Source organism: Propithecus coquereli, unplaced genomic scaffold (genome assembly GCF_000956105.1).
Source record: "Propithecus coquereli isolate 6110/MARCELLA unplaced genomic scaffold, Pcoq_1.0 Scaffold156, whole genome shotgun sequence".
Classification (NCBI taxonomy): domain Eukaryota; kingdom Metazoa; phylum Chordata; class Mammalia; order Primates; family Indriidae; genus Propithecus; species Propithecus coquereli.
In genome coordinates this window covers 3,680,240-3,695,339 of record NW_012140080.1, presented here as the reverse complement: position 1 = coordinate 3,695,339, position 15,100 = coordinate 3,680,240, and the positions used below count along the sequence as shown (strand labels likewise).

The 15,100-nt window shown below is 53.6% G+C and overlaps 1 protein-coding gene across 3 annotated transcripts; it reads right to left on the bottom strand.

Annotated features, from left to right (window-relative positions):
- Window positions 1-9,256: 9,256 nt before the first annotated feature.
- On the bottom strand, window positions 9,257-13,889 carry EVX1 (even-skipped homeobox 1). 3 transcript variants are annotated; one of them, XM_012640704.1, is made up of 4 exons: window positions 13,039-13,067; window positions 11,962-12,017; window positions 11,130-11,380; window positions 9,257-10,529 (listed from the first exon to the last, which is right to left on the bottom strand). In XM_012640704.1, exons 1-4 carry the CDS (start codon window positions 13,050-13,052, stop codon window positions 9,987-9,989), a joined length of 864 nt encoding a protein of 287 aa, XP_012496158.1. In that variant the 5' UTR covers window positions 13,053-13,067; the 3' UTR covers window positions 9,257-9,986. The 3 variants fall into 3 exon arrangements, with proteins under 3 accessions (XP_012496158.1, XP_012496157.1, XP_012496159.1); XM_012640703.1 differs by lacking the exon at window positions 11,962-12,017 and having other exon boundaries at window positions 9,863-10,529; window positions 12,984-13,889; XM_012640705.1 differs by lacking the exon at window positions 11,962-12,017 and having other exon boundaries at window positions 9,987-10,529; window positions 13,039-13,744.
- Between the last annotated feature and the right edge of the window lie 1,211 nt (window positions 13,890-15,100).

The window sequence follows — 15,100 nt, the reverse complement described above, 5'->3', positions numbered from 1 at the left end:
ATAGCAGTTCCTCTGTCCTGCCTTTCCTACAGTCTTTTACAGAGCTTCACAAGAAAAAGAGAGAATAGTTGAAATAGGAGGATCTAGATGAAGAAATGGGTGCTCTGTTGGATCAGAGGAGTGACTATGACCATCAGAGCAAACTGGTGTTGTCCCAAGCTCTTCATAAATATAAAGCCATGTCACCCTCCCAGCAACCATGTGAGACAGGGCCTGCGGGAGGCAGCCTCTAAGACAGCCCCCAGCGATCCCCGCCTCCAGATCTGGTGCCCCATGTAATCCCTCCCCCTTGAGTGTGGGCTGGCTCTAGTGACTCACTTCTAACAAACACAATATGGCACAAGTGATGGAATGTTGCTTCCAAGATTAGGTAATAAAAAGACTATAGCTTCTGTCTTGTGTGCTTTCTCCCCCCACCCCCCTTCTCTCTTGCTTACTCAGTCTGAGGGAAGACAGCTGCCATGTTGTAGCTACCCTATGGAGAGGTTCATGTGGCAAGGAACTGAGAGAAGCCTCCAGCCAACAGCCTTCAGCCAAACAGCCCACCAGCGAGGAACTGAATCCTGCTAACAACTGTGTGAGTGAGCCCAGAACCACATCCTCCCCTAGTTGAACTTTAGATGAGACCACAATCCCAGTGGACTAGCCTTAAGCCAGAGACACCCAGCTAAGCTCACCAGATTCCTGAACCCCAGGAACTGAGATAATATTTATTGATTGAAGCAGCTAAATTCTGGGGTAACAGCCCTGGATAACAACTATAGACCTACTATTGTCATCTCCATTTGCTTATGAGGAAACTGAATCTCAGAGAAGTTAAGAAACTTTCTGGTTTACACACCTTATAAATGTCATAGCAGGGATTCAAACCCAGGAACTCTGGTCCCAACATCTGTGCTTTTGTGTTGCTCTGATGGTTTATGGTTTAATAAGTATCAACATGTTTACATTTTGTATTTTGTAAAAGGTAAAGCATCCGATACTAAAGATGTTGAAGCTCTAAATCAGATAACAGATAAATTGAATTTTTTTTTTTTTTTTGGGACACGATCCTGCTCTGTTGCCCAGTCTGGAGTGCAGTGGTGCCATCATAACTCACTGCAGCCTTCAACTCCTGGGCTCAAGCAATCCTCCTGCCTCAGCCTCCCAAGTCGCTGGGACTACAGGCGCACACCACCACATCGGCTGATTTTTCTATTTTTTGTAGAGATGGGGGTCTCATTCTTTCTCAGGATGGTCTCAAACTCCTGGGCTCAAGCAATCCTCCCACCTTGGCCTCCCAAATTGCTAGGATTACAGGCATGAGCCACCGCTCCCGGCCGAGTTGAATTTTATATCAAGCTCTCTTTTGACAGGTTCCCTGCCAAAGCAAATATATCTCCTACCATAGTAACACCCTGACCACAACTGTTACCACTAATGAGTTCTTTTCAAGCCAACCACAAATTAGTTGTAAGAGGATACAAACACAATGGATGCCATACCAACTCCAAATTGGAGAAGATATTATGTAAACTTAAGTCTGGTATTGGCCATATAGTAGATACTCAATAAATATTTATTGATTCATCTATTGGGCTAAACTTCTCATTAAACCTCCACCAAAGAAATACTGACTGTATTTTTGGAGGGCAGAATAAAGTTCTTTAAAAATAGACACATGGGTGATTAATCCAACCTGCCTCCTATACTAGCTGCCTTTATCTAGAACCCACTTTTGATACTAGCAACTAACGGAGAAACCTACTCTCAGTCTGCCTTTAGCCACAATACTACACCATGAAGTCAACTTAGTGGAGGGATAAGTGTGAACTCCGAAGTTAGACTGATCTACTGTGTGACACAGACCAAGTTACTAACTCTTTGTTTTAATTTCCTCATCTGTAAAATGAGAATTGTAATAGTACTCTCCTCAAGGGGTTGTTGTGAGAATTAAATGAAATAATTAATGGAAAGCATAGAACAGCGAATGGCGTATGGAAAGTATTCAGTAACTGTTAGCTGCTCAGCACTGCAAATCTGCTCTCTGGACTTTCCAAGGGAAGGCAGAGAAATGTAGGAGCCACAGTCACTGCCAGTCTGAAGGAAAGCTCCCTGGAGTTCCCTGCTACTGTCTTCCTTGAGGCCAGATGCTCACCAGCCCAAAGCTTGAAGATGACCCAACCTTGCAGCTGCATTTCCAGTTAGGCGGATTCACGAAGTGATGTGTTTTGAAATTAGCTAAATAGGGAAATGCCAACACTGAAACAATATATAAATAGAAAATTGGCAATATTAGATGCCTCCTACTCAAATTCTGGGACCCTTACCCTTTTCTTCACTGTCAGAGCACCAGGACTCCAGGAGGGGACCTTCTCTCTGCCCCCACCCCTCCTGGGTACGATCTCTGTCCTAAGGAGCTCTTTTTGCATTAGTTATCCTCACCGACTTCCTTGCCATCTCGACAAGTTCTTCTCTGCATTTACCAATTCCTTTACCCTTCCGCATACTGTTTCCCTACTCTCTCTGTACACACCCATCCTATCCTACTCTCTCCCTCTTGTTCTTTCTCCCTTGTCTTCCTTTACAAAAAAATCACATGTGGGAATGGCAGGGAAATACAAATCAATATTCTGCTTTCACAGTTAAAAAATACACACTGCCCAGTGACTGACACATAGTAGACCCTCAAATATTTGCTAAATAAGGTCCTCCCTGACCTCTACAAGGTCGGATGGAGACAGAGCATCTGACAATGTGCTCAGTTCCCTAACTCTGGTGGGAAGCTGGAAGAAAGAAAAAAGAGACACTATACGTCGCCCACGTCAAGACCCATCCTGTCTTACACAGCAGAGAAATGAAGCTGGGAGAATAATGTCATAAAAATCCCACAGCTATCTAGGGACAGAGCATAAGCTACAAGCCACATCTTCTGTTTTCCAAGCCAGTGCTAACCATACGTGGGTACAAATGCCCCTTACTTCCCAGAGGTAGGTGACTTGTAAGGCCTGGGAGGCAGCGGATGGCCAACCCTCCTCAAAAGGGGGCCTTTAACCCAGACCCCTGGCGCTCTGTGTCCGCTCTCCAGCAGACTGCTTCAAGGGTTTGACGTCCACAACTCATCGGAGCCGCCTTCTGTATGGATTTTCCGTTTAACATGTCAAGAAGTTGGACCTGCGCTGACTTTATGGCAGAACACCCTGAAGAGGGGGCCTCGACCTTCCCTCCTCCTCTAGCCCAGGGCTCCTTGCGGGCTGTTTATTCCCACCTTCTTCCAGGCTACCCGAGCCAGGCGGCTCTAGCGCAGGTCTCTGCGCCGCGCGGCTCCCAGCGCCTTGATGAGACGTGTTTAATCTTCCACCCGGGTTATTTAACCTCCGCATCCTTGTTAACAAACAGCCATTATTAACGAGATGGTAGACCACATGGGGTGGGTTTGTACAGACAATGTGAGCTCCCTTGGCCTTTCTGTGAGCAAATTCATAATCCTCAGCGACTCAGCCGCCCCAACCCTCCTGCACAGAAAACTGAGCAGAACCCGGGTGGTCTGGACCCCTACCCACGACCCCCGAGGCTGGGGGATTCGTCCTCTGCGAGGCGGAGCTGCATCTCTCCCTTTCTTTCCTGCCTCCCTCTCTCGCTCGCTCTCCCAAGGGGTTGCTACAGTGCGTTATAAATTTTACCTTTCCAGTGTGCAGGAGAGGCGAGAGGAGGCTGTGTCCCAGCTCCGGGCTTGCCCGTCCCCGAGGACACCAATTAAAGGCACTAATTGGACAGCAATACATCAAAGTCGCTCCCGGGAGTGGGTCCTCAGAGCACGGGGAATCCGTTAGTTGGGCTTTTGTTTCAAGCACAGAAATACAGAAGAAGGAAAAAAAAAAAAAAAAAACACCTCGACAGGAGTAGAGCGTGTACTGTACCGCGTCGACTCCTCTACCTCTGTGTTCGCGGGGAACCTCTCACTCCGCTCTTTTTTCAGGCTCGGCACATCAAACGATCTTTCCCGATCCTCGGTTCTGAGTTTACCTCCCTTACTTCTCCAAAGAGCGCCGCCTAGAAGGCTCACTGTTCTGGGACATGCAGACAAACAGCCGGTGTAGACGCGGCACACGGCTGTACCCAAGCGCGCCTGATTCTGAAGAAACAACCGCACCTCCCCTCACGCATAGTTCTGGTCTTTCCCTGAACCGGCTGAGGGAGGGAAAATAGACACCTCAGGGAGGCACCTGTCGCCTGAAAGTCCTGATGGCTGACTCAACTGCACTGGGTCCTCAGGAGGCGCCCGGACGCCTGCCAGAGGGGGCGGACGAAGGGGAACTGGCCTTCCCCGGGAGGGTTTATTTCAGGATATGGGAAGGGACACCTGGATGAGGGAAAGAAAGGGTTCCTTGCTGGGAGAAATGGACGCGGCTCACAGGCCCGCGGGAACCCAGAGGAGCCGGCCATGGAAGTGACCCCGTGGAAATGGGGGCCTCTCCCCCGCCATCTGCTTAGAAGGAGGCCCAGTTTAAGAGGAGGCGGAACCTCCAGAGTCCAGAAGCCTCCAAAAACCTCCGCCCTGGGTGCGCAACGAGGCCTCCAGACCTCCACGACGAAGGCCCCTGCGCCCTGTCGCCATCTGAGAGTGGCGGACAGACCCGGGATCCCGAGACCCAAAGAGGGACGGAGACCAGGACACAAACTGGGACGACTTGGGGGCGGGCGTCCGCGGGCTGAGGCTCCTCCAGATGTCCATCCTGGGCCACACCCGGCTGCTGCCTGCGCGAACCTGACGCCGGCGAGGGCGAGGCCGGCCCGGGTCACCACCGCAGCCACAGCCACAGCGCAAGCTGGCGCGCCCTGAAGACTCGGCCTCACCTGGGCCCTGGGGAGGCCCGGAGAGCTCCTCATCCTGCAGGGCCGCGCCGCTCCCTTCCCCGGAGAAGCCAGATTGGAATGGCTGCTTTTGATCCCATTTGTTACCAACCTCGGCATTTGTTTCCCATTTTATAAACGCTTCCCTTTAAGTAATTGTCCCTGTTAACAGCGTATACCTTTCAGCAGCCCTCACTGCGCTATAAATAATCTCGATGAAGATGCAAGGATATGACTTTCACAAGATTGGACAATTGATTCAATCTGTGACCCGCGATCGCGAATAATATTGGAAGGCTATTTAAACAGATGAAGGCCTAAATTGTCTTGCTTGTATCTGAATTAATTTCTCATTCATCATCATTATGAAGTGATTGGTCTATTCAAGCTCTTCAGCCTGCTGGAACGGAGCGGGATTTAAATGAGATTGTAACACAATTTAAATGCTTGCCGACTTTAACGAGGCCAATTGAGCAGCTGCAATAAATACAAATATTTTTCTAAACAGCCTTGTTTTAAATAATTACTTAATGCTTTCATGTTATTTTTAAGTGACAATCTTTCTGTCTCTCCTGCTCAGAATATCACATACTTATTTGCTGAGAAGGTGATTTTGGAAATGACTTTGTTTCTGTTTACTTTGTAGGTAGTAGGATGCATTTTGTGATTGGGTTTTGGTTTTTTTCTGAGGACCAACATTTCGGGGGGCCCTCAAGCTTGCACAAATGGTGAGCTGGGCCTTAGTTTTGCCTTAATGCAGTCTGCTGTGCCTGCCCCTGCAGAGCTTGGGAGGAGCTGAGTGACGGAAGAGATTTGTCGTTTGGATCTAGTCACTTATCCAGACGAGTTTTTGCTGGGTCCTGCAAACGAATCCGTATGACTACACTTACAAATGACACCCTGAAGAGTGGCATTGTTTCTGATTTGTTCTGATGACTGTCATCATCTTGAACAAATCAGAATTCCAGCATATCCCAAAGGTATCCCTTAGGAAGTTCAATCTGTGAGCTCTTTGGATCTTGTGCAAATCGACGGGAGTAAGTGGAGGCCAGATGAGGATTTTCTTTGTTAGGGAACCGACACAGAAAGAACCTTGACACAACGAATGGTGGAGGGGGGCATGGGGAGATAATTAAAAGAAATGCCAATTTTTTGCCCCAACCTCCTTTCCTACCCCCCTTCCCCCACTGACTCCTACCCCTCCCCCTACCACTCTGGGAGAGGATGCTAGGAAGGCAAAACTCTTCCCACTTTGAGAATGCCATACATCTGAACATCTTCAACAACCGTCCACCGTGACACTCACGCTCTCCGGTGGACATATGGTGGCTGTGTTTCCTCGATTGGGGAATAATGGAAGCAACCGAGCGGCAGAAGCCTGGGGAACAAAAGAATCTTTTAAACTTCAGTGAAAGGGCTGGGGGTGGGGGTGAAGAGACACACGCCTTACTGCAGGGACCCAAGCACCCATTTGGGGTGACTATCTAGGGCCATGTCCCCCTGGGAGGCCTAGGGTGAGAGGCTGCATTCAAAATCCCTTTTCCCTCAGCCTGGGATGTGGGAGGAGGACTTCATGCGAATGTGTGAGTGTAGGGTTCAAGACTAGGAAGGTGGAGTGGATATCATCACAGAGCAAATCACCATTTGCCGGGCATACCACATTGGAGGATGGGATCAAACTGTAGGCCAAGGGGAAAAAATGGGGACAACGATGTAGGAACCCATAGCAAGTGATTTGCTATGTAACTGGGCAATTTAATGTCAGAGTTAGGGAGCTGCTGGCCGAAATCATTTCGTCTTCGAAGCTCTGCCGAGCTCATCCTCTTTATCCTGTTGTTTAAAATGAGCATTATCCCAAACATATGCAATGCAATCAGTTTGGTCACACTTACAAGAACACGCTTTAATAAGGCAATCAATCATACGCTAACAAGCCGGCGACGGCTGGGGGCCCGGCGCGCACTCAGGCAGCGGGCGGCAACCTTGACGGGCTGAGCGAACCCGAACCCGGGCTAGGCGCTGGATCGGCCGGCGGTGAGAAAGTGTGAGTCAGGAGTGAGGTGTCAGACTTCGCTGAGGGTGACCGCGGACTCTGGGCCCCAAAACTTTTCGAGGGAGGAGGAAGCAGGAGCCTGGAGCTCATAGCTACATCTACCGACCACTCAATAGCTGTGTGAGACCCGGAGCCTCCGTTTTCCCACCTGCAAAATGGAACCGAGATGAGGCAAAGCTAAGTGGAGGCACTCAGAAAGCAAAAAAACGAAAACAATACCGTGTCAGGCCTCGTGGCCTGTCTAGCCTTCTCGTTTTACAGATAGCGGTTGCGGCTGTGGGGAGGCAGTGCTTCTTCATGGTCATCTCCCACTCCCTCCTACCCACCCAAATGGGGCGTGTCAGGCCGGATCGGGTTGCCCGGTGCAGGTGGGCTGAGCATGGCGGGTGGGGGAGGAAGTCGTCCCTAGAGCCAAACCGCAAACCTTGGCAAAAGGGAAATTTCATTATGAAGTAATGAGTAATTCCTCCTGGCAAGATGTATTGTTATATCTTCCACTTCAATTTGGAGGAAGAGAGGCTCAATTACCCAGAAAATACAGTCAATTAAAGGCTGCTGATTGGACACGAGGCCGGATCATCGATCTTGTACTTTCCAATATCGCTGCAGACACCTCATTTTCCCTCCCTATTAACTGAAAATACGCCTGGCATTAAGGCAACCCGCAGCCCATTTACCTGTCGCAAGCAATCTCTGCCCGACGCGGAGCAACCACAAAATTTGCCGAGATTTGGCACTCGGGAGCTTCTGGCTGCAGAGAGAGCTGTACCGGCCTGGGGTGGGAGGTGGGGGGACGATGCTGGAAACCTCAGCGCCGGCCTTTGCTTGGGAGGGCACCAGCCACTGTGTGCAGGAGGGTTTGCTGCGAAGCCCAGCGGGGGAGGAGGGCGGATGAAGAGTCGCCATGGGCTGGCGAAACATTGGCAGAGACTCCGGCAGAGGACCCTGGGTGTCCATGCTGGATAGCCTCCTAGCCTCCCTGAACGCTCTCATCTCTTCCCTGCTTTAGCGGGACTCCCCAGCCAAGCTTGGTTCTCCTGTGTGTGTTTTTTTGGGGGAGGGCGGAGCTGCTGAGCATTGCCTGTCCCCTTTCCCTGTCTGCCCAGAGTCCCATCCTGGAGATGATTTGCAGTCTGAGGATAATTCAAACCAAGATGATCCCAACCCAGGAGTTCTCTTCCACTCTCTTCCCCCACCCTGAGATGCAGACTCAACTTGATGAGCAAACCCAGCTCTCTGCAGAGCTCAAGCTCCACTTCTGCTGCCCCATTTACCTTCACCTTGGGTTGGGGTGGAGGGAGACAGCACAGAGACCACAGCCCAGGTCCCTTTTCCTCAAAGGATTGGAGCAGCTGAAGAAACCATCCATCACAGGGGGGGTCCCCAGGTGGGGTCAGCACTCTGAAGGGACAGTTTACCCATGAAGGGCCTCAGAGCATGCCCGGAATTAAGGATACATGCACCCCAGGGCAGCTGGGAGCCTGCTTTCTCTGCCTCTGGATGGTGTCTGTTTGGAGCCTACCAACACCCAACACAGCAGTCAAGGCTAGCAAGACTCTGTGGGTCCATCTTTTGGTTCCTTCCCTAACAAGCCCCTCATGGCTGAACTAGCAATTCAAAGAGTCAACATGCTACCTGCTTCCAAAAAAATTAAAATGCTAAAATGAGAATCATGTCCAGCTTTTATTGCAATATGGTTAACAAATTGTAACAGTAAATTCTTTGGGCTTCAAAGGAAAATCTCAAACCAACTCAAATTTATTCCCTCCCAGAAGAACCACTCCCTCTCAGTCAGGGTGAAGCTTGCATTAGGGGATACAAGTTCTCTTCCTTAAAAACTGTCTGCAAGGATGTGGGAGTGAGGGTTTGGGAGTGGCTCCCAAACAAACCCTGGTGAAGGGCAGAGACAGGGTTCCTAGAAGGGGCGGAAGGTGCCCCACTGACATGTGAAAGCCAAGCCCCAGTGGCAGCTTGGGAGGAAAATGAGAGAAAAATAAAAAATGCCAAATGCAAAGTGTAGGGCCAGAAAGCTAGTGAAGTGAAGGTGAACAGGCAAAAGATGAAAATAGCCTCTAATTTGCTACCAGATAGAGAGAGGGAGGGAGGTGAAGCTCCCACTCCCTAAGCTCTTCCCTGGGTACCTTGTTAACAGCTCAGCTCTGGGCTCCAATGGTGATCATTATTATACATTCAACATTCAAAAACCCTCCTTGCATACTTGCTAATCAGGGTGTGTGCTGGGCGCAGAGAAGAGAGGCTTGGCCTCTTAGAAGCTGCCAAGGGGCCCTGGGGTGTCTGCAGCCTCCCAGCCGGAATCTAACAGAAAGTGGGGTGTGGGTGGAGGGTGGGAAGGGTGGGGGAGGTGGAGGGAGTGGGGATAGGGATGGAGCCACAAGTTGAGAGGTGTCATAAAGCTGGGAATGAGGAAAGAGATCAGGTGCTGGTAGATGCCAGAACCAGAAGATGCTGTGTATTTGAGTCTCCAAGAAGGTGAGAGCCCCCAGGTTCCATGCCAAGGGGCAGGATTCTCCCTGGTAGTAAATCATCTCTCTCACTCTCTCCCCCAATTGGCTGGTGCCGCCATCCTCAAGCCCCTTGCCATGCCTTGGAAAAGCTGGCAAAGATTAATCTCTACCTGCTCTGCATACACAGCATTTTGTTCAGAGAGACAGCAGTTTTCCTTTCCAGTGCTTGGGCTTGGCCTTGGCAGGGGGGAAGGGGCCGCTGGAGGAAGGTGTGTGAGGTGGGGGGATGGAGGGCTGAGGGGTTGGGGATATTGGTTGCTGTAGCTAATTTTTCTCTAGCTTTGGAGCCACAGCCTCAACCCCATTGAGGGGTGGTGTGTCCCACGATGAATGGCAAAGAGAGGCCACCCCAGAGGAAGGTCTTTCAACCTCTGCTTCCCCATCCCCACTTCTGCCCCCGAAACGCGCCAGCCATGGCTGCTTCCTGGGCGTCCCAATCCTTGAGGCCGAGTCCCGCTGGTCCTTTTCGGCCCTCTCCTCTCCCCTCAGTGTCCTGAGGGCGAGGAGGAGCACTGGCTGAGTCCCGCGGGGCCCCCCCACGGGCGTCCTGGAGCCGACAGCCCGCGGGCGGCCCCTTATCTGGTGAGTGGCACCTCCTCCCTCTGGTCCAGCGCGACGGAGGAGGCCTTGCTAAGCACGGAGGGCGCGAAGGTGAGGAAGGAGTCCGAGCGGGAGGTGGAGGCACAGGTGAAGTCCGAGGTGGCGGCGGCGGCCCGGGGCGCAAGCCCGTTGGCCGGGCCGCTGTGGCAGGCGAGGCAGGAGCAGGGGCCGCCGGCCGAGGCGCCCAGTCCGTGCGCCGGGCCGGGGTAGAGCGGCGGGTGACGGAAGGCGCACAGCAGTTCGGGCCGCGGGTAGGGCTGCGAGAGCACGCGGAACGTGTCGAGCGGGCGCAGCGGGCCGCTGAAGGGCGAGGCGGCGGCCGAGGCCGCGGACGCGGCGCCCAGGCCCACGGGCGAGTAGTAGGGTAGCGGCAGGTGCGACGGGAAGGGGTAGGGCAGGCCGCCCGCGGCCGCGGCGTGGCTCATCATGTACGTGTAGAAGGCGGGGTCGGCCGGGTGCGGCCACGTCATGGCCAGCCGCTGCCGCTTGTCCTTCATGCGTCGGTTCTGGAACCACACCTGGGGAGAGGAGCGGGGCAGGATCGGCAGCTGGACTTGACCCCGTTCCCAGAGCCCAGAAGTCCTGTCTCACTCCAGGGCACAATGTTGGCAGGGCAGAGAATAGTCAAAGCAGACGCCACTGGGGCGAGGGCAGGCCCCACCACCACCACCACCTGGAGCTGGAATCCCTTGAGAGAGGTTGGGGAGTGACTGCAATCTCGGTCCCTCCTTCCCTCGTCCCACGTGGCCAGGCCCCCCAGGGTGCCAGAACCTTGTGTGGGTTTGCCAGTAATGGAAGTACTAGGACTAGGACTACATGGGTCTGAGGCAGTGTTTTCCCAGAAACGCGACTCCTTCCCTCCATCTCCTTTGGGTCACCCCCTGTTACCCACGCAGGCACTCCATCCCCATCCCCGCTGTCTATTTGACTAGGAAAGGAACATAGTCAACCGCATGGCAGCAGTGCCCGCCTAGGGATTGTTAGCAGGGTAAATCTGCACGCACTAGACAAGAAAACCCCAGGCTCAATTCCAGGCACCGATTTAGGGAGTGAGCAGTTGGTATTTACTTCCTGCTAAATGGGTGCACACCTGCCTTCCCAGTCCTGACCGCACATACCTTGATAGTGGTTTCCGGCAGGTTTAGGGCGGCCGCCAGCTCGCATCTCCGCGGCCTAGATACGTAGTTCTCCCGGTAGAATTCTTTCTCCAGCCGCGCAATCTGCTCCCGGGTAAAGGCGGTGCGGTAACGGCGCATCTGGTCACTGGCGCTGCAGGCCAGGGTGCCTTGCGAGCCGCCCCCGCCGCCGTTGCTCTTGGGGGCCTCGCTGCCTCCGTTAGGGCTGCCGACCAGTGCCTCGGAGCCGGGCCCTGCACAGGGAGCCCAGAGCACACAGGTGCACACACACAGACACACAACAGATACAAATGCCGCTGACTTGGATCTGCAGGCCCAGGAGGGAGAGAGTTGGGAAGGGACACCCCCCACTCCAGCCATCTCAGTAACTGCCACTGCTTGGGGCGCTGCAGCCTCTAGGGAACCCAGGAGGGAAGGATAAGGGCTTGCCCTTGGGATGGGTACATAGATGTCTTTGGGGAGGTCTGGTCTGGCTGCTCTATGAGAGGCATCTGACTAAGGCAAGTTGGGTACAGAGGCTCCAAGCCACCCTCCCTACTTGCCCTGGAGCACAGGTGAACTTCAGCCTCCCGGAGCTTTCTGCCTACCATTGGCAGGGATGAGCCAGGATATGCACTTTTGACCGGCAAGTGAGTTGAGGTGCATCTTTGTGCTGGAGCAGTTATAATCTCTGGGTCTTAGAGCACTGCAGGATGCTGAGCAGATAGTTTCCTTGCTGTTGTTTGCCAGGCTGCCAGCACAGGTGTGGGAATGTGTACTAGGTTGCATGTATTGCAGGGATGTCATGGGAGTGCATGTTTGAGTATACTGTTACCTTTGTGTATTTGAGTGAAGTATAGGTTGTTCTGAGAGTATGTTATGGTAGGGAGTCTGGGTGGAGTGGGTGATAAGATGGTAAAGGGTGGGTGTGAGTTCTCCACAAGGTATTGGCTGCCAAGGCCAACGGGTGGTCTTTCTTCCCTCCCAGGCTCTTTCCACCCGCTCCCACAGCTTTATGGAGGAGTGTCTGCTGGTGGGCTCTCCCTCCAAGTTTTCCGCCCCTCTCTGGTGGGGTGATTGTTGGCTCAGAAGGAGACTCCCTTCCGGGCCATCCATCCCCCTCTCCCATTAGCCTTTGGTCTGGGAGGGGTTCTCCAGTTAAAGCTGCCCTGCTTTGGGCCTACCTCTGAGAAGGGTGGGGCTCCAGCCCCCCGCAGCTCCTTTTCCTTTGGGTGGAGAAGTGGGACTAGGAAGGGAAGGGGAAAGGGGGAGGACCTGATCTCTGCCTTTTCAAATGCAACCGGAGACCAAAAGCAATTAGACCATTGGGACCATTTCCGACCTGGCGCCGCCAAGCCCGGGAAGTGACAAGGTAATTTGGACCTCTGACCGACGTGCAAACTGGTTGGAGGGCTGCAGCACCCGGGCTGCCCGAGTGGGCCGCGATTTTACGGTCCTTTATGGACTCCTGGCTTCCGCGCCTCCATGCGTCTTACACCCCGCCAGCCACAAACTGCCGGGACTGGCGTTTGATCTTGCCCTCGCCTGGGGAAGGTGTCTTCCCCCCACAGTTGAAGCATTCCCACAAAACACTGGGGGGGTTGGGGTGCACAGTGACTCCCTCAAGCCCAGGACTTGCATTCCCCCCCACAAGGCAGAGCTGTCACCCTCAGTCCCGCCAATGCCAGAACACAGTGGGAGACCCCCGCCGGGACGCAGCTAGCAGGGGAGAGTTGCTCAGGTGGGTCCCCCCAGCCATCCTGCCCTGGGGGAAAGGAGTGTCTTCCTCCCGGCCTGCGCTGAAGTGAAGGGTGGGCGCACTGGGAGGCCAGGGGAGCGAAGGGGTGCGGTGGCTACCTTTGCTGTGCTGGTACTCGGCGTTCCCGGTGGCGCAGTCCGGGGTGCAGCTCACCTCGATTTCTTCATAGAAATCCGACTCCGTATCCGAGCTACTGGGTTGTCCCTGGCCCGAGAGGCTGTCGGCGGAGGAGGCTGGGGGTCCCGGGCCGAGCATGGCCGCCCCGGCTACCCGTGGCTCGGTGCCTGGCCCCGCCGCGCTGCCTGCTAGTCCATCGACCGGCTCCTCCTCCGGGCCTCCCCCGCCGCGCTCCCGGGAGGCCGGAGGGCCGGCCCGCGGGCTCAGGCAACCACGGGGCACCATCTTCTCGGGCGGCTCGGGCAGAGGGCTGCCCACGGCTTCGGACAAATTGGAGACCCTCTTGCCAACCAGAGTGCTAATCTGACCCCCATCCAGAAACATAACCAGGTCCTTTCGGCTCTCCATCCCGGGGCTATCCGGTGGGGGCGGGGGAAAGCCCCAAGTGAGCTCCTAACCCCCTGCTCCCCGGGTCCCCAGCGGCCGGATAGATCTTGGCTGCGAGAGGGCGAAAAAGAGGCCGGGAGACTGGGCGGGCGCCGAGCGGCCGGAGTGCGATGTCGACGGCGACCGCGGCGGTGGCGTTGGGGAGCTAGGGTCACCTTGTGATGCGAGCGCTCCTCTGTGCCGCACCGCCTCTGGGAGGAAGCCCCATTGCCCTCTTCTTTCTAAGCTGTCATCCTCCTGCTGCAATCGTCATTACAGTACCGCTGGTGACGCCACTCGGCGAGCGCAAGTGGATAAATAGAAACGTCTGCCACAGCGAAGATGAAAGGAGACCCGCAGCTAATGGCTCGGCAGTGATGCGCCAGGTGTGGGCCTCGCTCGAATGGGGAGGAGAGTGTGAAAACAGAGAGACACACACACTGAGAGAGGGAGACACCCAGGCAGAGGGGATGCAAATGGAATTCCGCAGAAAGAAAAGAGAGCTTAACGCGCACGGCGAGTTCCGCAGGGGCAGCGGGACTCGGTAGTTAAATACGCTTTTGACTTTTTCTTTTATTATTGTTTTGATTTTTGTTTTCTTAACTTGGTGCCTTGATCTAACACTGATAAAAGAATCCGTAACTGTATTTTAGAAGTGTGAAGGCCGGCTTACAAGCCTGGATTCTTTCGGCATTATTACAACAGCCCGCCCCTGGCAGCTAACCTCAAACCGGCTCCAAAGTCTTTTTACAAGCTACCGAAAAATGTATCCCCCCTCCCCAAGTTGACTGGAGAGCTTGAGCCTGGGCTATCCTTTCCTCTCTCTTCTCCTCCCTCCTCCTACCCCCATTTGTCTCCTTCCTCTGGGGAACCAAACTTTGCTATTTTTCTTCCCCAAGGGGCAAGAGATTATAATACCTTCATTTTTTTTTTTTCTTTAAAGACTCGCCTTGGCTGCTGAGTCAGTGTTCGCTATTTTTTTTTATTCCTCTTCCCCATCTAGATGGTTTTCAGCTTTCCACAGCCCGACTTGACCTCGAGGTGGCTATTCATAGAAGAAATCGCTTTCCCGTTTGCTTGGGCCTCGCCTGCACTTCAGGTATGTTGGGTGGGGAGAGGTTCTAAGAGTGGCATTTTTTTTTTTCTTGCCCGTATTTTAAGGTATTCGTTCGGAGTCAACGAATTCTCCCCAAAAGAGGTTTTTCAAGTGAAGAGGTAGTGGTAAATGCAGCCCCTACTTTGGCAGCACTGGAGGCCCCTAGCAGGGAGAAGGTGCTAGCTTTCACCCAGGGATTTAGGGCGAGCATTGATTGGGAGGACCCCAGCACTCAGAACGGTGGGGTTCACTGAGGTTTGACTGACAGGGTCTTCCCCCAGGCCCTACCCAGGAGCATTGGTCCCTGGCTCCAAAGGCGGGTGGTGCTGGGAGTTGAAGAGAGAGAAGTCACTGAAAATGCCCTGAAAGAGGAAGTGACTAGGGGCTCATAAATTTTTAGGGATGGAAGTCAAACCTCCATCACAGGTGTAGAGGGTGTGGAACTTGATGTTTGGGGGCTGCTACAGGCCTCTCTCAGGTCTTTTTCTGGGGAAGGTGGAATAGAACTCCTTCAAACTGAGCTCTTTCAAACTCTGGGCAAATGTTTTGGGGCCGACAGGTGGGCTGGGTCTCTCC